At 42.3% G+C, this 24,630-nt stretch overlaps 1 protein-coding gene across 1 annotated transcript in view; it reads right to left on the reverse strand.

Moving 5' to 3' along the window:
* PPP1R3A (protein phosphatase 1 regulatory subunit 3A) overlaps window positions 1-24,306 on the reverse strand; it is a 30,345-nt gene extending 6,039 nt beyond the window's left edge. Inside the window, exons 1-3 of the mRNA XM_079993425.1 lie at window positions 23,437-24,306; window positions 1,085-1,143; window positions 821-957 (exon numbers count right to left, since the gene is read on the reverse strand). Coding sequence (XP_079849551.1) covers window positions 821-957; window positions 1,085-1,143; window positions 23,437-24,272 — 1,032 coding nt within the window. The 5' untranslated portion in view covers window positions 24,273-24,306. The remainder of the gene's footprint in view (window positions 1-820; window positions 958-1,084; window positions 1,144-23,436) is intronic.
* Window positions 24,307-24,630: the final 324 nt, after the last annotated feature.

The raw sequence follows: 24,630 nt of genomic DNA on the forward strand, positions 1-24,630 counted from the left end.
TCCTGTGTTCTCAAACAAACAGTATTATATTCCATACTTATTTAGCTATGTACACACAAGCGATATGAGCTCCCGACTTGCTGTCATTTCTTCCCACAAAATGCAAGGCAGGCTATTTTGGATGACCCACACAGGTTAAATGCTTGTCGTTTAGAAGGGAATTGATATGAATCAGAGGTGCTGGGAATGTATATTTTATAGCTGGCAGGTGAGATTCATGACCAAGATGTGCACAAATATTGGTCTTAAAGAGGTTCATAAGCAGGAAGAAAAGAGGAATTTGTCATACCAGGGGTGTGGGGTACAGCATGATTCACCTTACCCTTTGGCCGGATGCCAAGATAACTGACTCCCCACATCATTGCTGTTGCTCTGTGGTGAGCTTACAAGCAGCCACTGCAGGGCAAACAGCCATCTACATCCAGTCATAGTCTGTGTGAGGCAGCCTACATGTAGAACAAAGGAAGTCTACTGAACAAAAATTGTATACATGTGTACACTGATCACAGAGACCAGAGAGATAGGACTTTGAAATAGTCTTCTAGGGCTCTCAAATTGTCCCTTATCGCCTGTGATAAGAAGAAGAAAAGAGATAAGTTATTGAATTAAGGGCAGCAGAACATAATGGAATAGACTGAATCAAAGCACTTTTTACCACCAATCATGTTAAAGATGCAATCAAAGCTCTGATGTTGGCATAGCAATGGCAGATCTCTGTGTACCTATCACCACTGTTGAAGCTAGAGAAGAACTAACTTTCTTTGAGGAATAAATGGGTTCAAATTATCAAACCGTTAAGTGAATTATGCACAACACTTACCAACAACTCTAATTCTTTTTCATTATCTTCATTATCATCTTCGTTGCGTTCCACATCTTTGCTGCTTACATTTTCCTTACGTTGTTGAATTTCATTATCATCCACGTGCGAATAAAGAATTTTGGGGATGTCTGACTCTGAAGAGTTAACACAGAAAGACACACACACACAGAGAGACACACACACATATATATCAGGGTGTTTTGTTACTTTTAAAAATTAAGATGTGCGGTAAGGAAGAACTAATTGAATGGGGTTTTATACCTGAACTCCTGGAATTATTCCATATGTCTTCATCAGCCGTTGGCAATATTTCTTCTTTACTGTTAAAAGAGAAAAGAAAGTCAGTGATGCTCCCCAGAATTTAAGTTCGAAATCTTTTTATCTGCAAAGCTAATGGCATCAAAGTTAATGAGGCAGAATAAGCCATTAGCATTTCTCCATAAACATAACTTTAAATATCAGGGTTCCCATGTGGCTTGAAGTATCATTGTCTGAGGCCACCATAGGAAGACCCTGGCAGTTGCCAGAGGTAGCCTAACATCTTTGTGTCCTTTCCAAATGAGTTGGGCTGAAAGCAGAGGGCCAAAACATCCCCCCCCCCCAGACTGATTATCCCATTCCTTGTGTTGTTTCTTGGGCCATATCCACGAGGCAATTGTCCATTAATCACATTGTTTGCAATTCACTGGGGTCCATTCTGTGTATGCCATATAGATCAATGGCTGTGCATGCAGAAGCTTCCAGGTTCAATTTCCAGACTGGGCTGGGAATGACTTCCTGCCTGAAACTGCACAGCTGCTGCCAGCCCGTGTAGGCAATACTGAACAAGATGGACCATTGGTCTGACTCCATATAAGATGCAACAAATGATGTAGTGACCTCCAAAGCTGAACTCAGAAACTGTGATCGTTGAAGACAAAAAAAATGATACTAAGTATTCCTAAATAGTATAGGGAGGGTATACAACTTTAATCCCACATATAATATTAAAATGTAATAAGGATATGAATAACATTGCTAAAATGCAATAGCAAATGGACTCATCTATCCAGGTCAATGCCTGATCAACAAACTAATGTGACAAACAGGGCCGTCTTATCCATAGATGCTACGGGTGTGGGGCACCGGGGTGCCAGGCTCTTAGGGGCGCCAGGCCAAGAGTCCAGGGCTCAAGAGTTGAGTCCGGGGAAGAGCCCGCCCATCGGTCAAAGCGCCGCAGTGGGCTCTTCTGCTGTGGGAGGCTCTGTGCTGTGAGTTCGGGGATGACTGAGCCAGCGAAATGCTGAGGCAGCTGACTGGCTCCGCCCTCCTGCGCGCCTGGGACTGGGCAACCTGGGGGGGACGCCGGGCAGATCTTTGCACCCTGACATATGCTTAAGACAGCCCTGGTGACAAATAGTGGTGTCTTAATCCTGAAGAGAGTCATATGGGGTCATTCATGCCATTCTGTGCCCCTAAAGAAGAGATACATGCATATGACTGCTAGATCTATTAAGACCCACATTTGTGAGAACAAACTATATCAAGAACCACTTGCTCAGCACTTTCTACAACAGGGGCATGATTCTGTTTGAATTCTGACTGATTATAAGACAGCTTCCAACAACACACTATGTTCCTATGCTGTCAATAATTGTGTTGTCTCATGCATTCTCCATTCTCAGATTAATTTGCACATTCTGTGGCTGAGGACAAGGAGAGGTAGGCCATCTGTTTTGTTCTCTTTTATTGTTATTTATACCCAGGCTCTTCAATAGCTTGTGCCTTGGGAAAGACGGCTTTGGCGCAGCTTGAGGACAATTCTGATTTGAAATGCCAGTGTCTTTTCCTACATGAATGAAAGCATTTTTAGAAATTGATAATACAAAGAATGTTTGTTGCGATGGTCAGAGAAGGAAGGATGGAAGGAAGGAAGGAAACCCATGTAGTTCCAGTGACACCTATCATTACATCATTGCTGGTGTACAAAAGCAAATGTTTTGTACAACTGACTCACAAGCTAGCTGTGTAGCTCACTAACAAAGGCTTCAGTTCAAACGATCAAAGGTTTCATATTTTTTATCCTAACCCTACTGATCTTCTCTTTCCCCCCATGTAGTATTATGTTAACTGGAAAGACAGTTTTATTGTGGAGTAAGCCAATAAGTGCTGACGAGTAGGTAGACACAGTGCCAGGATGGGAAAATTCATGTTGGTGCTCTGACTACCTTTGCCTATGGCCCCATGCACAAGTGGCATGCAGCCCTCAGGCCAAAGAAGGTTACCCACCCCTGGCCAAATGCGTCCCTAAAATCACTTGTTTATTTATCCCATCACTGGAAATTTTGCACAGGTCAACTGGCACACAACTGATCACAGTGCACCCCCTTGCTAAAGCTAAGCAGGTGTCAGTCTGGTCAGTGCCTAAGTGGAAGACCTCCTAGAACCCCAAGTCTGCTGCTTTGAGTGCCAGGATGGCAAAGAGGTGGACTATAGATGGAAGTTGGAAGAAATGAAGAATATATTTTATTTCACTTTGAGTATATTTATAGGCTGCCTTTCTGGGTAGAACGCTCTCAAGGCAGCTTTCGTGACAAACATTCAAAAATATAAAATATAAGATGATTTGTACGAAACACCCCAGCACTAAATGAATCAGCCATAGGAAAACACTGCTCAATCCCAAATAGGAAAACATTGTTTTCCCTTATTATTCCAGTTCAAAGAGCACTACAGCAATGAAAGATATAATTCATGTCTAGGTCACCTGAAACAAAGAGGTCCTCAGAATCGCTCTACAGGGCTGGAGTGTGGTGAGTTGACAATGAATTCTAGAGACATAGAGCTACCACGGAAAAGGTCCTCTCGTTGTTTCCTTTTAATAGCACTATAAGCAGTGCCATTTTTCTAGAAGAGGTGCCAGAACTCACCATGAACTCCTCCCTTGTTATTTTTTAATGGCAATGGCGCACACCTGAGAGGTGCCGGAACTGAGTTCCGGTTGAAAAAAGCTCTGACTATAAGGACTTACAGGTATTTACACACACACACACATACACATATTCTATGCATGCACATGGCACCAGGAAATAATAAAATAATTTAATTCCTATCCGGAAATGGCAGAACAGAGCTGGAGAGCCCTTGTGACAAGACCCTTCCTGGAGCCTGAAGAGGACATCAGTGAGGGTGAAGGAAGCCCTGAAGAGACAGAGGCACAGCACGGCTTTGCTTACGCTGCTCAGCCTCCCCATCTAACAGCTGGTGTGTGGGACAGAGCAGCAGCAGCAGTTTTCCTGGGCATCCTCCAGCCTCCTGCCAGCCCAAGAGCTTTAATTCTAGTTGTTGATAATTTTGGATGCAGTATTTTTGGTATGGATTGAAGAGAGAGTGCCAGAGAGGGCATTTAAAGGGTGTTTCCAGGGTGCTCCCCACTTTATGCAATTTCACTTATGTGTGTGGAGACCCAGAACATAACCCCTGCTAAAGTGATGGACAAAGGGTTTATAATGATCCCTGTTAAAAACAAACTCGTCCAAAACCTATTCCTACACTCCATCAGGAGCAAATAAATAAGATCAAGTACACTGCAAGTCACTTTGAACAGGGATCTGTCGTTTTGGCTAACAATTTTGTTAATTTGCAAAAGCAGTGCTTACAATTGTGTAACAACAATGGCAAAAGCAGCAGTTGCAGCATCGGCCACAGTATTATAACAGAAATACCCTTTGGGACATTCGTTTTAAGATCAAGTATAAATAAGTGGGGCAGATATGTCAGTTCCTGGTCTCTCCGCTTCTCATTTTCTTCCTATCTTTCCGCAGAAATTTGCAATTAAAAACAAAAAACCCTCATGAAAATTCATGAGCGTTTTGGTGCAAATTTACCATATTAAACACTTTTTTGTACAGAGTTGTGACTGAAATATACACGTTTGCATTTTATTTTCCTTAACAGACGGCTATGTTCACTAGTATAATGTGTTTTTATGCATGACTCTCTGACATGTGCATTCTTAGATAACTGCATCATGAAATTCAGAGAAGAGTAAGTTTCTTAGGATAGCTTTGTTTCAGTTCGTGTATTGGTTCAAAAAGTGTGAACTAGGTAGATTCTCATTAAAATGTAAACAAAACCAAATTTCTCCTCCACCCCCAAGTATACCTTTGAGGAGTCTGCTACAAAGCTAAATCAGTAAACAGCTTGCTGGTTCCTCTGTAGCAAGTGCTTATTTCACTTGAAATAGTTAGATGTACTTTATAACTAAATATGGAGGCCTGTTGTATTTTTTTCCTATTGCAACATTTACTTCTGATGCTGCCACATGGCAATGGAGAGAAACAAATGCATGACTGCTAGCATGGCCAAAGACAAGGGATGATGGGAACTGTAGTTCGGCAGCATCTGAAAGGCTACAGATTCTGCATACTTGCTTTAGGGGTGTTTGCAACAACAACATCCTAACCTGGACTAGATGGACTTCAGCTCCATTTCCAGCCTTACAGTTTTCCAGTTTTATTCCCCTCCCTCCTCCCAACTTTAGGAACTTCTCCTGTAGGAGAGCTGTCTTGTAGATTCTGCCCTATATAATTCCATTTGGGTAGGGGAGGCATTTGTGTGTTGCCGTTAGGGAAAATCCTGGAGTTATAATGAATTATACATCTTTTTCCATTCCATTTTATTCAAACATCTTGCAGGCAAGCTGAAATAATTCTCCAAAAATATTCAGCTGCAGGTTGCTAAATTTATACTTGGCTACAACAATCTACACATGACCTGTCACCACCTTTTTAAATTTATAATGTAGCCTTTACTTCTTTCCTTAGTTCACCAGTATCTTATTCGCAGTGGGAAAAGTTGTTTTGGACAAATAATGTTTTTATTTAAACAGTATCTCTATCGTCAAGCAACATCTCTGCCCTGGATAGGTGCCCTGCATATGTGAAAACCACAAAAGGAAAGATATATTTCCAATTTCCTGGCACCATACGGTCGCTTCCCACAGAAAATCCACTGAGTTGTATCCAATGGTTCTGGGAGTGGAAGACAACTTGCAAAATCAATCTTACCTTTCCCCTCATCTGTCCTACCCTCCACCATCTGCAATCTTCAGAGGATCTGGGGGACATTGCGGGCTAAATCAGTAGCGTAGCGTGGGTTGCCAGTGCCCGGGGCTGCGTTGAGGGGGGCAGGAAGGAAGGAGGGAAAAGGACAGAGGACACATGCACATTCAACTGCCTAATAGTGTCCATGTCACACAGGAGATTGCAGCCACTGAGATTAGAAAATAAAAGTCATACCATTGTCTGGAGAGATCACTTCCTGGTTTGCATAGAGAAGCTGTTTTCAATGGACCCCATCAATGAAAGCACCGAACAAAGAGTGAAATGATACAAAATTGGGCTAAGGGACCTTTCCCCAATGGAGCTCTGCTTGTGTAAGGTTCCTTTGTCTGGTTTAGGTGATTCCCACATCCTCATTCCCCCATCTTACATTGTGGCACAACCCGCAATGATCAGTAGGTCCCCTTGGATAAGCTTTTCAGGGTTATTGGTGGCTGCAGGAAAGAGATGGGGAAGGTGAAGATTGGTTGGGCAAGCTGCCTTCTATTGACACAGCCACTGAACAAAAACCATTGTCTTGTGGACATTTGTGGATGCTTCCAGTTACATTTTCATTCTATCGGTATTGTATCAATCCTTCGCTTTGATTCTACCTTCTAGTTTCATGTGCATTCTTTTCTGTTCATGAGCCAACATATTATAGAGGGAGTCTGTCTTTTACACATATCTTGCTCTACAACACATCACATGTGTTGCATGTGGGCTTTGCATAAGCTGTCCATTCTGAAACTGTGGGTGATTCTAGATCTCAGTGATTCTGGTGAAAGGGAAGGCACTTTTAGGGAGGGTCATCAGCCTGACATCTAGTCTGAAAAAGAGCATTCAACAGACCACCCAAAACAAGAAAATCCGACACTTTCCTCTGGTGATGGGGATTTAGACTGCTAAACCAAGGCACCAGAATTCGCTGTTCCCTCATATCTCCAGCTGCCCAGGACCCCTCTTTCCCTGGGGTGCTGTGAGAGGCATTCCAGCTTTGGAGCACCACAGGCCACAGCACTGCCATCTTTGAATTCTTGCTACCCTTATGCTTTTAAAGGGTAAGCAGGGCTCTGTGTCAATATTTAGGTGCCCAGGTGAGCTCAGGCCTCTGCTAAGCATCTTACATTGCTTCTGGGTTTAGTCCCAGGTTCCTTTCTCAAGTCTAGCCTTCTCAGAGTCACCTTTACCCAGTCTGACTTACCTGGATCCTGGCTACCCACTGTTTTCTGCTCATCTCAAACTGCCATCTCCAACTGGCCTTGTTTTGCGCTATGCAGGATTATTGCATCTTTTTTGGAGCAAGGCAAGACATCAAGCAGCTGCAGCTTTCACATTTTCAGTAGGTCTCATGTAAATATTATGGGACTGATAAGCAGAGATGGCTCACCACAAATGGAGCTTAAAAGCTAACAAGGCTACATATATTGTGAGAAATTGTAGGAATGACTAATGGTGGTAGCTAAGAATGGCACAACAAGAAAAAAATTGCCAGTTCAGAGCTAAACATGTGAAAGAGATTTTGGTATAATCAACATCCACAACCACAGAAACCTTAATATTTAATCCAAATTCTGTGTTTTATGAATTTCAGTGAAGTTTTGAATTTCATAAAAGGTGTAGCTGATAAGAAGGTAAAGGCTCGTGTGCAGGTTCTTACAGAGGTGATGGAATGACTTTTAAAATACCTGTCATATTTAATTACAAGGTATTATTCTAGTGCTGTGCTGAATATGTCTCCCACATTTTTCTGTTAAGGGGTGGAGGGAGGTGTTGAAAAATATTTCAAGGGAAGAAAATATTTCTGTGAAATACTCGTGGGCGAGATGCAGGGTTTGGGTTTTGCTTCCCTTACATTTGAGGAGGGCATGGGTTGCTGGTGATGAATGTCCTTCTTTCATTCTATGAATATTCTCTTTGGTGGTTTGTACTCTGCAGCATTTCCAGATGTCTGCTGCTTCAATGAAAGCCCAGAGAAAGACAAAATGAGGTTTTTCCACACATGGACTTTTTTTAAAAGATCAGGAAGCACAGACAACTGGTGTGGGGCCTGCAGAGTGCTGGATTTAGGACAAGAGAAGTATAGCTTTGGACAGACCCCACAGAAAAAGAAGAAGCAGTCAAAATTTTGTAATCGCATCTGTTCTGCTAATGACCCCGTAAACATACATAGCAGTAAACACAGCAGCTCTGAGTGCTGAGCGATGCCTCATATCTGCAGTGCAGGATGCAAGTATCATGTCACCAGTTCCCTGTTCCATTGAAAGCCAAGGATCCTGTTTCCAGTTTTCATGAGCAAATGCTATATTTCTTCCTCACACCATGTATGTCAGACTTGTCTCACTTCCTCCATACTAAGTAGGTGCAAACCCAAACCTATACTATTTGCCACAGATGCAAAGGATGGCTTAAATCCTGTTCCTGTGAAATTAGATGTTATATTAGTTATGTAGCTGTACCCTTATGTGTGGCTTTTGTTTGTTTGTTTGTTTGTTTGTTTGTTTGTTTGTTTGTTTGTTTACACAAATTGCCAGTGTAGGGGTTCCATTCTGGATCAAAACCTTAGTGCCACTCTCTGGCACACTAGGTTTGGCTTTTCTTGAGAAATGTCAGCTTTCCACTGGACCACATTAAGTTTGGACAAGGGATTAGGTGTGGTTACAGTAGCAACTGGAGGCAAATTAAATCCTATGCTTGTCAGATAATTGCACAGATTGTTTTGCTGTTTTCAAGCTTCAGTCGGTATTCAGAGTTGACTGACTCATGCGATGAGGTGTAGAAACACTTCTCTTCTCATTCTCCAATGAATAGAGCCACTAGTGCTTGTAGGAATCATGGATTCATATAAGTTAGCAAAGGTCAACATCTTCTCAGAGGAGGACGTACAAGTGGTAAGGCATTTTTGCTGCGTTTCTCCTGGTTATTCCTAAAGTATCCCCAAGAGCAATATTTCTAAAGTATCACCAAGAGCGTTGCCTTCTAAAAAGGGGCAATCCTGCATTATTTGGCAGCAATCCTACCATTGTAACAAACAGGCCCTCCACTTTCAGACTCTTCAACACTTCTTGAGATGCTTTTATGCTGACCGCTCTTTTAACTTCTTAGAATAAAGTGGATCTTAAGCCCTGCTCTTGTGAGCCACTAAACCACTCAATAAGTATTAAGATGCAGCAAAATAACCATTGGGCCTCAGCATGCTCTCTCGGCAAGGTGAGCGACTGCCACATTAAGGAAGAACAACCACCCCCAAATGGGCAGAGATGGAAGCATATTAGAATCAACCCAGCAATGTACTATTCCAGAACCAGACATGGTGGCAGGAGAATTCTGACTTCACATCGCATAGGATACCGCTGGGGTAGCACTCCAGTCTGTGCCTTATCTTTTCTATGCATATACCCAGGGTCAGAGTGCCAGAGGCATAAGATAGGAATTGGAGGCTTCTTCATGCTGAGGAACATGACCTCATTCCTGGGTAGTCATTACGTTGTATCAAGTGACAGCTAGTTCTCATAACCTTTTTGGCATGTAGGTGCAGATGTCTTAGCCATGATTTTCCTGTTCATGACAAGGTCATCTAAAAGTTGCATCACAAGCTCCGATCGTCAGCGAGCTTGCATTCACCTTCGTTACTCAGCTCAACACCCGTTTGCCTGAGTTAACAGGAGGAATGGTTTTTTTAAGGTGACTGTGCAAGATGTGCTTCTTTCCCTGTCAATATAGCCAGCATCGCATGGCCAAGAACCTGGCCTTATTCCATCTGGTAAGCAGCATCTGGCAGCAGCCCGGCTGTGCAGCCAGCACTGATCCTCTTAATCGGCTTGGACTAGCAGGGATTGGCACAATTCCAGTGTGGCTTTGCAGAAACTGGGCAAGAGACGGTTTCAGTTCACCCAGCACTTGCAAATACTTCTGCCTGCGACAGCCCTGAGACTAAGCTGCCAGTTTGCAAATATTAAAACTTATCTCTGACAAAGAGAGGGCTCAACCATTCTACTTTTCCTCCTGATAACAGGACAAAAAGCACTGAGTTTAAACTGCAGAAGGATTGTTGTTAAGGGTTAACAACAGGGGGGAAATATTCTAATTGTTGAGATACTAACATGTTAAGCTCTTGGGGCCAAGTGGACCAAGGACGTTCTCCTGCATGAGGCCAATGAAATGAATGGAGCCTTGCCCTTGCAAGAACTCTTGCAAAGCTCCCATTCATTTCAACAGAGTTTGGCAGGGGAAGTTCTCAGTGGATTGTGCCCTCGGGCTGTACACAGGAGTTTCTTGATGTTCTCTACAGTCCCATCAGATTGTCCCCATGGTAGGAGGTACCCGAGTTCTTTGGAGCATTATTTCAGATGAGTCCATAATTGGTCACCCTGGGAATGCTTCAGTAGAGCAATGGTAATGCAGACAGGGTGTTCTTGTTCAAAGCCACCCAGAAGGTCCATACCCTGAGCTTAAAAGACAAGCATTGGACCTGGGAGACAAGGTGCCCCAAATCCAACTCCAAAACCCATTTGGCTGAAATAAAGGGGGCATTACACTCACTAATCCACATTGTTCACTATCATTCTTGCTTTGTAAATCCTTAGCTTCAGTCTGCTGCACGAATGGCAGCAAACATGAAGGCCAATGCTCTCACAAGGTTCTGCCACTGATTATCTCATTTTCAACTCATATGAGCAGCTGGCTCATGTGATCAGCGCCCTGTGTGAAAAAGAGCAGGCAGCACAGAATGTAGCACCTTCTTCTATGATGCAGGGAGCTCCAAAACATTCCTAATAGACCACACATTACACACTCTTCGCATCTATAAAGTACATGCCTGAAAGAGACAGGAAGTGTAGGACAGGGAGTCTAAACCAGTAGTGTATGACAGGGAAACCAGCTCTTGAGTGTCTCCAGAGATAAGTATGGGCCAGAATATTGGTCTATCTAGTCATATATTAGACTAACATTAAAGGCTTACATGCCTATGGTCACTGCAGATTACCACCTTTGGAGATGATTAGCAGATGAGTATATCTGAGCATGATATTTGAGCTGTTTAGCATGCTGATCATGTTCAATATTTAGAGGGTAACTGACCAATGGGGAGGGGATTTAAAACGTGAGTCTGGAAAGTTTTAGAAATTCATAAGAAAGCTCTTCATGGTGCTGTGACAATTGGCCTGTCTTGTTTCATGGGCTTCTTTATGGTGACCAGATTGGTACACCACCAGATTGGTCTATTTTTCATCTGTTTCACTTTGCATGCAATCATAAACATGTTCTGTTTCTGCACTAATCTAGGGGTTTGCATTTAAGTGTGTATTTAAATGTAATTGCCTGCAAAAGAGCGTTTGTAGGTATATATTCTCTCACGGTGTACTTTTTTTTAAAATTGCATTTATATCAAACTGCAGCTCTTTTAATGCATCCTGGTGCAATATTTTAGATCTGAGAACTGCATCACTGTAATTGGAGAAGTATGAAATCTAATGAATTGCCACATTGTGGTCTGCACATTACTCTGGAAAGGGCAGTTGACATCTGAATTCACAAATACTGAATTTTCCAAAGATATATAGTGTCAGGATGTAGCATAGAATATGGAAAATATCAATGAGAATTAAGCTTTTTATTAAAAGTGTTGATTTTGTGATCTAATTCAGGGTTTGCTCTTTAGCAACCCAGTGGGTATGGGAGTAAAGCATAACCAGGGATAAACAGCAGATACTACAGATTGTACCAAAGGCAAATAATTTGGTTTATTGGTACACCATACTTCAGTCACCTGCACAAACATAAGGCAGCAGACAACTGGCTTACCAGTAGCGTATATGAAAAGGATCTTGAGGTCTTAGTAGACCACAAGCTTAGCATGAGTCAACAATGTGATGCAGCAGCAGCAACGAAAAATAATGCTATTCTATGGTGCATCAACAGAACTATAGTGTCCAGATTAAGGGAAGTAATAGTACCACTCTATTCTGCCTTGATCAGACCACACCTGGAATACTGTGTCTAGTTCTGGGCATCACAGTTTAAGAAGGATATTGACAAGCTGGAACGTATTCAGAGGAGGGCAGTGCAGATGATCAAGAGTCCAGAAACTGAGCCTTATGAGGAACAGTTGAGAGAGCTGGGTATGTTTAGGCTGGAAAAGAGGAGATATGATAGCCACCTTCAAATATCTAAAGGGCTGTCACATGAAAGATGGAGCGAGCTTGTTTTCTCCTGCTGTGGAGGATAGAACTTGAACCAATGGCTTCAAGTTACAAACAAGGAGATTCTGACTAAGCTCCAGGTAGAACTTTAGGACAATAAAAGCTTTTCAATAGTGGAACGGTCTCCCTCAGGAGGCTGTGGACTCTACTTTCTTGGAGGTTTTTAAGCAGAGGTTTGTTGGCCATCTGTCATGCATGCTGTAGTTGAGTTTCTTGCATTGCAGGGGGGTCAGACTAGATGACCCTCTGAGTCAATTCCAGCTCTACGATTCTATGATACATGTTGATCAAAATGCAGAGTCCCCTGAATTTCTGGCTCTTTCAACATGTCTGTCCGAGACCTGCTGCTTACATCCATTAGTTACAGGCAGCATCATTAGGCACACCAATTTGATGTCCAGCAAGGATTCATTGCCTGCAAAAAAAAAGTATGCACTGCTAAAACTCCATTACGCAGTGCAAACTTTGCTCTTGATTCCTAGCCTGGGAATAGAATGGAGAAATGGTGTGTTGGACTGGCCAGTCCAGTCTGCTCACCATGGAGATGTGTATGATCAAACCAGATTCATTCTACTCTAGTTCCTGCTCTGCTTGTTCCACACTCTTCAGTCTGACAAATAATTTCTCCAGCTCTATTTATCCTATTGAATGTTTCCAGAGATAAGGAACTTTTACTTAACGCTCTAATGCAGGGGTCAGCAAACTTTTTCAGCAGAGGGCCGGTCGACTGTCCCTCAGACCTTGTTGGGGGCCGGACTATATTTTGAAAAAAAATATGAACAAATTCCTATGCCCCACAAATAACCCAGAGATGCATTTTAAATAAAAGCACACATTCTACTCATGTAAAAACACGCCAGATTTAGAAGGTGATTGGGCCAGCTCCAGCCCCCGGGCCTTAGTTTGCCTACCCATGCTCTTATGGCTTCTAAACTCATTTGAGTTTCAGCACTACCTGCAGCGCACATGAAGTGTGTATCTTCTCACAACACCTTTCAAATTGCAGCTTCTTCCCCATACCCATTACAAAGCAATAGAGTGCATTTGCTCCAATGGCATGTGCTGAAAAAGAGAAGGAATTACACACACACACACACACACACACACACACACACACACACACACACCCTAGTGGCATTAGTCAACATTTTGCTTTGCACCATGTGTACTAGAAATTTACTTTTGGCGGGGAGGCCAATTTTCTGAGCACGCTCACTAAGAAATCATATCATTGACGGCATTGGGGGAGCATGGGTTTCCATGGCAGAAAGACATAAAATGGCCAGCTGCAATACTGGCAGCTTGGTAAACGAAAACCTGAGCACATCACTGTTTATTGTGTGCTGTGGTGCTTGTCTGACAAAGGCTCCAGGGCTCTCCCTCCCAGCTGTAGCCAATTACACACCGTTGGACGGCCAACAGAGCCAGCCTCTCTGATGGCTGCAACACGTCCACTCTTGAGCATTTGCCCTCCACACACATTTAAATTTGCTTTTGTGCTTCTCTCTTGCTGTTTATTTCAGTGCCTGATCATTGTTCTCATGTGCAAGAGAAAGTGGAGGAGAGGCTCTTTGTAATGGAAATGAGCATCCCGGCCAAAGGCACATTTTACATTCACATTAGGAAGCTGATTGAAGCTCGGAGCCTGATGTTGGGGTGGGGGATGCTGTGTGTCTTGCTGCCGTGGTCCACAGTTCCTGTCACTATTCTCTATTAACTATGGTCAAGATCGGATGAGCAAAAGAGAAACACTTCCCTTTCTGGGGGCTGGTGGTATATGAGTCAGCATTTTTAAAGACATAGTAGGGTTTTTTGCAACTGTTATATAAATATGATTTTTTTAAATGCCAGCAGATCTACATAGTTTAACCATTTTCTTGAGCAGTCATTCGTTTTAATGATTGCTTTTAAAAGTTTTTGCATTGCTGTATAAATATTTTAATAAGTTAATAAATAACTGCATTTACCAAAAATCTTACCCTTTTACATCACAGTGACTGCATAAATACCATGCCTGTACCTTCATTCATTCATATTCATTCATATATATATATATATATATATATATATATATATATATATATTCTGTATGTCTGGATTTATTTGGTATTGGGTTTATGTCCCTTTCCCCTTATAGTTGTTTCATTTACTGACACTCTTTAGATTTAGGGTTGTAGGCAAGTAAATTCTACTCAGAGTAGACCTGCTGAAGTTAATGGGCTCCTTTGGGAGAAGGGGTGGGATAAAAATTAAAATGAACCTAGGTTAGCCATCTCCATTAATTCCAATGGGTCTACTCTGAGAATGGCCAACACTTAATACAACCCACAGTATTGTAATGAAGAGGAACTGCTTATTGATGGTCAGTTAACCTCTCCATCCTTTCCCACACTCCAATGATTGGCTGAGATGATGAGAAAATGTTTCTGAACTTCTGAACAGCACATGTGGAATCTGATGGCAATTGAAAAAACATGATTAACTTACACACAGAGACAGACACACAAATGGATGCAAATAAACAGGTAAGAGGTTTTTTTGTGGTAGGCTAGGTGTGAGCTAGGAAGTCAAGGGTGAAGGGGCTCTCTTGATACTGAGCTCAGTCTTTGTTTCAACACACAAACCAACCTGGACACCACATTAAACCCCTCTGTCCTTTCTCCATTTGCCTTTTCAGTGGTAGCTTCCTAGTTGTGGAATACTCTTCTGAGGGAAGCGCAGCAGGTGCCTTTGTTGTCTGTTTCTAGGCACCAGGCAAAGGCATTTTTATTTACAGCCAGGCATTTGGTTCTTAAGTTTGAAGGGTAACTAGCTATATCTGTGGCCTCATCTTATGTGCATCATTTTAAGTGGGGTGGGTAAGATTTTTACCATATATATTTCTATTTTGATTCTGCATGCAGCTTTGATGCGCTTCAGTGTGAAAGGCCAACAACAACAACAACAACAACAACAACAACGTTGTCAATTGGATATTATTTATGTGTTGGGCCCAAAGAAGTTGCAAAAAGCAATCTATTTCTTTTTACAATTTCGCTGCCAGAAGTGCCCAAACATTCGAGACTTCCCTAGCTGCCCAAAAATTACCGTGAATTTCTTAGCAGTAGCTGCTGGTCCAGTGTAAAGAATATTAAAGAGGATCTGAGAACAGCGAGAGTGTTGTTTTCTCAGTTGTCACCCTCTAAATGCAAAGCCCACCCTCACAGTAGCAGGGAACAGCTGCTCTGCTGGAAAAGACCATGTACTGGAAAAGACCGTGTACATCATCACTTCCTAATAATAGCAAAGGGCTTTAGCCAAAGCCACAGGCTGATTGCAGGGTGCTCTTTCAATTTTGGGCTTGGAGCAAAAATCCCGAGCTATGCAAAGATGTATACTCTTTTTAACACACGTCTTTCTTTTGTCGAGAAAAAGGTTATTAATTGCTGGAGAGCAATCATTTGAAGGAAAACACAAGGCAAACAAGTTTTCTTAAACAGAGAGAAGATCAGCAGCTGTCGGCATTATCAAGTGAAGGCTCTGACAAGACGTACCCAAAGGTCTGTTAAAAACAAAAACAAAAACCTAGCCTGCTTCTGCAAGATGAGCACCCCATGTTTCTGACTTATCCTAGCAAGGAAATTATATGCATTTGCCTGTTTTCCAGCATCTTAACATGCATCATTTGTTTAAGAGATTTTGTTTGATTGTTTGAGATTTTGTAGTTGATTGTTTTTTTCATTTGGCGAGGAGCAGACTGATGGCAGGAGAAAAGTCAAAAGTCAAAAGTGAATTAATAGCAACAGGGGTGCATTCACATGATAACATGACTGGGTGCTTTGTGCATGCATGACCCGACACTCAAAGGAACAGAGAGCCGATTCAAAAAGTTATCTGAGATTCACGGTACAGCCCTTACAGGATTTTGCCACCTCTGAACACATGCAATCCTAGACACACTTACTTGGGAGCAATCAACATTTGACTCAATGGATCTTACTCTTAGTAGATATGTATAGGTTGACTCGGTTGTTAACTCTCTGCATGTGAAACAAGTTATTTCACAGGAAAAAGTCTGGCTAACATTATTTGTTCTTTCATTCATTTATTTAAACATTGGTGTCCTGCCCTTCCGGTGAAAAAGCAGCACTCTGGGCACCTTGCGACATTTAAAATTACAAATTCATGAACACAACAATATAAAACAAGCAAGCAAGGACAGAGGAACCAGCATAAACCAATCACAATGAGAATATCAGCTGCCAAAAAAAAAGCCTATTGTAATAAAAACAGACTTTAATAGCTAAACAACAAAAAATAAAACCCCCATGCCAAACATTTCAGGGCAAGGTATTCCATGACAGGGTTCAGCCACTGAGAAGTCCCTCTCTTGCCATCCTAGGTGGAACAAAGAGAGAGGAGCCTCTACTTCTGATGGCAGGTTGATAGGGAAGCAGAAGAATATGGAATATTGTAAGCCTTAGACCTATACTTTAGGTCCAAAGGTATCCTGGATCTAAGCCACTTAAAGGCTTTAATCACAAATACTTTGAATTACAACCAGAAACATATTCGCAACCAGTTCTTCTCCCTAAGTTGGCAGGAGTGCCAACTTAAATAAAACATTGGGGGGCAGGTAAGCCCCATCCCACATAATCAATCACATGACACGGCACACGCACACCATTTGAATGGCAACGCCCATCAACTTGGGGGGCAGTCCCCTCAAATATTTTATGGGGGAGGCTGAAGGGACCTTGGTTCCAAGGAGTTGGCTCCTAGGAATGACAGGTTTGCATATGCAAGCAGAATTCAATATGAGGTTTTATAGATGTAAGCTATTGGCAAGGTTGTATTATTTTCCTTTATTGTACAATTCCCAGTATTAGGTATCATCATCATCATTATCATCATCATCATCATCATCATCATCATCAGGTGATACACTCAGATTTGTGATCTCTCTCACACATATATATATAGTCATGCTGTAATCTTGGGATAATCTGTACCCCATACTTTTGCTAAATGTATGAATTAGTACTAAGGCTTTTACAGACACTGGGTTGTATCCATTGTTACAGTACATACACATTGAAATGAATGAGCATGGCAGTAGACACATTGAAATGAATGAGCATGGCGAACAGGGCCAGTAATTTCAATGGGTTTACTCCGAGTAGAATTTAGTTGGGTTGGAACCCATCACTTTAATATTTCTAAACATTTCCACAGCTCTTTGCACTAGAAATGAGTTAGGGTTTTTTTTCTTAAAAGAAAGCAGACAGTTTCAGCAAATCAAAATCCTACATAATTGTCCAGATTTATATAAGAAATTCTACCTACATTGGCAACAATCACTGTTACATGCATATTTTAGTTGTGGTTCCTTGTGATGGAACACACCAATATTAAAATATTTGGTCTCTCGTTTATCTTAGACCTATGACAGAATAGATCTAGTAATCCATCACGTATTATCTCTTAAAAAATAAAAATCCTTCAGTAACATTTCAGATGCATCAACTTGGGCTCTAAAGAATTATATAACTAATATTTGACTATCTTAACACAGTGATGACAAAAATTATTGATTGTGCCTTTCTTTGAAAAAGAACAGATTACAAAATCAGATCATATCGTAAACTGAAAATGTGTGACTGTGATCCAGGAATGCGCCCTGTTTCCCTGGAGCCCTGAATGATGCAACAAACTCAGGAAAGATACTATTATGCATTTTCATTATGTACACAGTAGAAGTGACTAGTTCAGGTAAGCAAAATAGGTAACTACCCTCATCCTAAAGCAGTTAGAAGCAGCACCCCATAGTGATATGTTTTGGGCTAGGAGCTAATCCCTCTAGTCTTCTTCAGATATTTCTGCCATCCCCTTCACTCCTTCATGAGAGGGAATTCTGGCCTCTGCCCCACCTCTCTGAACCATCCCACTGGCCTCAGCACCCCTGATAAGATTTCTCATGACTTCTGGCCATTTCTGCCCACTCCTAACATGGCCATGTCTCAGCCATTCTTGAAGACAATATAGAGTGACACCCTCGTCAACCAATCCCTAGCCCCATACCAAAGCCAAACTGCTCACTTCTCATTTTCTATCTCAGTCTGCCAGCATCCATGGCTGATAACATTTCTGAGTATCACCAGACATGACTGAGACAAACTGATGATTCAATTGTGTGAGGCCAAGGTATAGAAAGGGGGCACTCCAAGCTCCAAGCTCTCAGGCACAGTGAGCTGCTTTATTATATATTTATATTATTAATATTTTCTAATTGTATAGTTAAAGCTATGATTTTCCCAGTAGCGATGTATGGAAGTGAGAGCTGGACCATAAAGAAGGCTGATCGCTGAAGAATGAGTGCTTTTGAATTCTGGTGCTGGAGGAGACTCTTGAGAGTCCCATGGACTGCAAGAAGATCAAACCTATCCATTCTTAAGGAAATCAGCCCTGAGTGCTCACTGGAAGGACAGATTGTGAAGCTGAGGCTCCAATACTTTGGCCACCTCATGAGAAGAGAAGACTCCCTGGAAAAGACCCTGATGTTGGGAAAGATGGAGGGCACAAGGAAAAGGGGACAACAGAGGATGAGATGGTTGGACAGTGTTCTTGAAGCTACCAGCATGAGTTTGACCAAACTGCAGGAGGCAATGGAAGACAGGAGTGCCTGGCGTGCTCTGGTCCATGGGGTCACGAAGAGTTGGACACCACTAAACGACAACAATCGTATTACTGGGGGTGGCAGCAGCCTCAGGAAAACAATGTGTACAGAACACATTGCAATATTGTCTCATTTATGGACAATATTGGAGTGAGAAACATTAGTCTGAAAGAGACAGAATGACTTTCACAGCACCATCTAGATCAGGGATAGGCAACCTAGGGCCCATGGGCCACAAGTGGCCCATGGGGGTTATTTAACTGGCCCATGAACCACCCCCGAATCGAGCCGCCCATTCAGCGAGTCTCTGCGCACTGCACTAAATCAGATTACCAGAATGTTCATGCTCCACAAGCAGGAAGTTTGGGAGAGGGATACCTGGGTGCCATTGGCTTAATTGCTGTGACATCACCAATGGATAAAGCAAATTGGAGTCCAGGAGGTGACTTGTAAGTGTAATTGGGGAGATTTCAAAATTCTAATGTCAAGGTCTATTAATTACTTTTGTTACAGCAGGTATTTCTGTTCACTGCATATTTTTGAATGATACCTCATTGTTACAAGTGAAGCATTTTATTAAAAATAAAGAGACACATGATGCCTAGTCTATAAAAATATGAAGATTCATCTTGCCCAAAATGTTGGGCCCGAATCTCTGTCTGAAAAAAATTGTAAAAATTGTAAATTGTTCCAGGTAATGTTAGCAAACAATTTAAACTACATGAGGCAGGGAAGGAGAAAGAAAGGTAGTTTGAAGATACAGCCCAATAAACACTCTGTATTTTCTCTAAATGTATGAGTACATGTGACTATATATAAAAATCTGCATTAGATTACATTTTACAATTGATACATAAAAGGGGTTAACCAGGTTATCTGGAACTATAAATCATCATCATCATCATCATCCACCCATCTGACTGGGTTGCCCCAGCCACTCTGGGCAGCTTCCAGCAAAATATTAAAAACACACACACACAAATAATCAAAAAAAAAACATGGTGATGGTGTCAGCCACACATCTCCCTTATTCCCATGCAACCTGTGAGACAGGGCATTATTTTACGAGTAAAACCTTTGGATCGTGGACACCACACACACCCTGCAACAAAGCACATGCCACAGATTATCCTATTGGCTCTAGTGGAGTGCATCTTTCAAGGTTAATTTCTGCAAGTGGTGCAGCCAAAGAAAGAAACCCTGTGGGTACCAAGGAAGGTCTCTACAGATGCAGGTATGCCTATCTGTGCCACACAGGCAACCTTCGAAAGGAATATATGAAAGTGCAAAGGGTCATCTGGTGAGTTGGAGAGGTACTGAGTGGTCGCCCTCCCCAAAAGCAGCATTTTTGCCACTTACCAGCATGGGCCACCAGGTGATTGAGAGGTCGGGGCAAGATGGGCACACCAATGGGAACATTGCATGGATTCTGAGGTGTGGCTGGGCATTCCCAACCTCAGCACCACCATGCGCCTCTACTGCATCAGTAAGCACACCACCTGTTCCTGGGAGAGGGGCACTGCATCCCCCTGACACATACACCACCTGATCTCCCCTCACGCAGTTGCTCCAAGCACTTTTCTGCCACCTTGGCTAGAAGTGAGTGAGGAATAGAGAAAAGTGTCTAAGCCACAAACCGAGGGGAAAGGAGGCTGGAAAGAGGATTTAGCACATCTTTCGTATGAGCTTCTTTTAGTGCTCAGTCAGATCCAACTACTTCCAATTGTTAGACAGAGAGATAGAGAGATTATAGTCTTTCACCATAAATTTGTGACATGTCCTCCCTCATGGGGTATGCTTTTTTCCCTTGTTATTAGCTTTTAGGAAGAATTTGAAAATGCTCCTTCGTGGCTGTTCCTGGCTACCTCGAGATCGTTGGATAGAAATAGGTTTTTCATTGCAGTCCCTTTTAGAAGTTTCTAACTGTAATTGTTTTTGGAATGTTTTAATCCATTTTAGACTTTTTGTTTTGGGTTTTCAGAGTATATATTTGTTGAATTGTATATCCTTGGGGAGGATGGGGAAGATATAAATTCAATTAATAATAATAATAATAATAATAACAATAGTCACAGATTAACCAGGGCAACAACATACATGTTATATCAGTTCCACAGAAGAAGCCATCCTAATTCAGCAAAATCAGATTAAGATGAATACATTTGCCCCCCATCTGTGAACAAGGCAGGCAGGCATGTGGGGGAGGAAGCCCTGCCACTGTCCTGCATAGTTCAACCCTTAAAACTAATTCAGTTGTGTCACAAATTGTCAGCCTTATATTTGAGTCCTTAGAATCATGACCAACTAAATACAAATAGGTCATTGTATCAAAATATCCCCTTAGGGTTAAAACTATTAAGGGAGCAGGTGCCTGAGCTTAGTTTAGAGCTTACAGAAAACTCGTGATCAAATGCAGGTCTAACAGATGAAAGGCAGCATAGGTGTTACGCTTTTGGAGGTCAGGGCCAGGATCCAACAGAACTGCACAACTAGTTCCCCACACCCTAAAGGGCTTTGGACTCGTGTTTCATGCACATCTTCCTCACACCATACAAGTTGTGAGTCTGAGGGGATGTCCGAAAGCACTGCTTTGAAACAGGGCTCTCGGTGGCACCTATCTGTTGATATCCTGCTCATGGGCTTCCTGTAGGCATGTGGCTGGTGGTTGTGAGAATGGGATGCTAGACAAGATAGGTCAGGTCTGATCCAGCAAGGCTCTTCTTAATTGGATCTAATCTTATAAATCCAATCTGCACAATCCCACCACCGGCCCTTGGCACCTCGGGTAATCGCTGAGCATCCCCATTTGTGGATGCCTTCTGTCAATTGGGCCTGCCTATCCACCTGTGAGGATGCGGGTGGCACTGTGGGTTAAACCACAGAGCATAGGGCTTGCCAATCAGAAGGTCGGTGGTTTGAATCCCCACGACGGGGTGAGCTCCCGTTGCTCAGTCCCTGCTCCTGCCAACCTAGCAGTTCGAAAGCACGTCAAAGTGCAAGTAAATAAATAGGTACTTCTCCGGCGGGAAGGTAAACGGTGTCTCCGTGTGCTGCTCTGGTTCACCAGAAGCAGCTTAGTCATGCTGGCCACATGATCCGGAAGCTGTACACCAGCTCCCTCGGCCAATAAAGCAAGATGAGCACCGCAACCCCAGAGTTGGCCACGACTGGACCTAATGGTCAGGGGTCCCTTTACCTTTACCTATACCCACCTGTGCTCCCTCGGGCCCATTTTACCTTGTGAAATGGAACAGCAGCTAAAACGATCGCAGGGCATTGAACAACATTTGAAATGGTAGTTCCTTGTTACAGATCATGACGCAATGCTGCCCACTGCCATTAACGTGCCCAAAGAGGAGCCACCAATGTTGCGGCAGCCTGCCAATGTTAGGAGCCCATTAGGCAAATGGTTTGCGGCTCAGATATAGAGCCAGCTCTGACTGTGACCACAACAGGGCTAATGGATCATTGTGCAAAAGAAAGCATCTCCGTGCATTATTTTATGCCATGGCAACGAAGCAAATCATCTATGTAACCAGAGCAGGCACCATTACAGGCTGCTTGCTTTAAACCTGCAAAAAGATAGCTGAAATCTCTGAGATAATGGAGATTGTTAGGGACCCAACATTTCATCTGCAGTAAACATTTCTACACTTGTAGACTTCCAATCAAAACATACACCGGTAACAGATAGGAAACAGCAGAATCTAGATCAGGGGTACAGAACCTGTGGCCTACAACTCCCAGCATGCTTAGCTATTGAGCCTACTTGTTGGGGCTGATGGGAGTCTGAGTCCAACAACTTCCAGAGGGCCACAGGTTTCCCATCCCTGGCCTAGATGATGGTTAATAACCAAACAAAACAAAATTGATTATTGCTTTTCTCAGAGCAACCAAAACATAGATCTTTACATTGTGTGTTTTCTTTATGACTGAAATATAACAAAATCCTAATTACATTCCTCTTTATTCCTCTCATGCATGAATCAACAGCTGCAGACCTCTGAAGCAAACCTGGACCCCTAAGGATGCTGCTACCTGCCCCTTCCCAAGTTACCAATCTAAAGGTGAAAGATAAGCTGGTCTCTGTGGCAACAGAACTTGGTGGCATAGCATACTAGATGGTCTTCCCACCTCAAAGTGTCCCCTGGACAGACTCATTCTTTACCAGACCTCTGTTATGACCAATACAATTGATTTAAAGGCTTATGGGCCTTTAAAAACACTTCAAACATTTCCCAGCTATCATCAAAACCCATTTAAACTCTCAGGAGTATACAACAACTATGCAGGTTTATTGCTACATTTCTACAGTGAAATTAAATAGGAAGTGATCAAAGTCTAACTATGCTCGACATTTTAGGCACCAGGAATGAGCTGTTTCACCTGTAATGAACTGCTTCACCTATACTTAGTAGTTATGACTTTCATACTATTTTGGTAATACACTTAGGATGTAAGATTACGGTAATTACATTTCCCTCAAGTTAACCTCTCTGGAAAAATATATATATAATTATATACATTTTATTTAAAGTAGTATGGAAGCACAAAATTAACCACAGGGACAGATTTTGAAAAGTTATTAACAGCATCTCCTTCTTTGAAGAGATCACTGAAAGAGGTTTTACAATACTTTTTTTTAAAGGAAAGAAGTGTGAGATGCAACCTCACCTGCTTGGTATTGTCTTTAAGCAGCCTTTGATATATTTGTCTGTAACACCTTCCTGGACTTTATCTGTAACTTCTCCCTGGGCTTTATTCTCTTCTGCTGGTGGCACAGTTTGCTTTTTGTGGCAGATCAAAATATAATTACGATTGTCATTGTTTGCCCAAAATATTCCCACTGATGTCTCATAACGGATGCAAAATTCAACCTTAGCGCCCTCTCTCTGATAAGGAGGAACCAATGAAATCTTGAACAAGAACTGGTCAGTCTCGCCATCACAAGAATTAGGCACATAATCTCCTAAGATGTCATAATAAGTCTGCCAGTTGTCCAAAGACATTCGGACATAGACCAGCTTTTCGAAGGATACATTCAGAACACGGATGATGCCCTTCATACATGTTATCCCTGGCAGGAACTCGACAGACTCTAGCCATACTTTATGTGCACGCACTTTTTGCAAAAGCTCTTCTTGTGTGGCAGGCAGTATAAACAGTGGAGATAAATAAAATTCCTCCACAGGCACAACTTCATCTTCTAAGTCGTCATTTGGTAATGTAATTGGAACATCCCAGGTATCAAACTCCTTAACGGATACAAGGTCAAAACCAAATGCATCAGCAAATGAAACTTTTCTTGCAATGGTGGATGGGGTTTCTGCTTCCATTTCTTCAGAAGAATCTGAATTCCGCCTCCGGGGGCTGGGGGAGAAGCGGTGCTGCAGAGTAGCTTTAACATCTTCATCTTCTGAGAGAGAATCGCTTAAAGTGGGAACTTCTAATAAGTTCTCCCTACTAACCTGACCAGGTTCTTCAAAAGACTCCATTGGGTTCTCTGACATAAACCGAAAGAGACCCGTCTGAGTAGTGGCAGCTGATATTTGAGACCTGTGATTTGAAACAAGGATTAATATTACAGTTGACATTGCAGAAGGGACTCTGCTCTATTAATAGAAGCAATGGCTTTTTAACTATGCTTGCCTGTTCTCCAAAGGCCTTCAGTCTGATAGCATTACTGTGAAAACATCCATTTTGAAACAGATGTCAACCAGCCAACAACTTAAAACCTGAAACCACTTTCATCATGAAAGCAAACATAAAAGCATACGTATTCATAATATACTAAGTTGACATTCCAAGTGATAGAAAGCAACCATAGATTCCTGATCTGGGATGTTTATTTTGTCATCTTGAGGATTC

This window comes from Podarcis cretensis (assembly GCF_951804945.1).
Source record: "Podarcis cretensis genome assembly, chromosome: 10".
NCBI classification, from domain to species: Eukaryota; Metazoa; Chordata; class Lepidosauria; order Squamata; family Lacertidae; genus Podarcis; species Podarcis cretensis.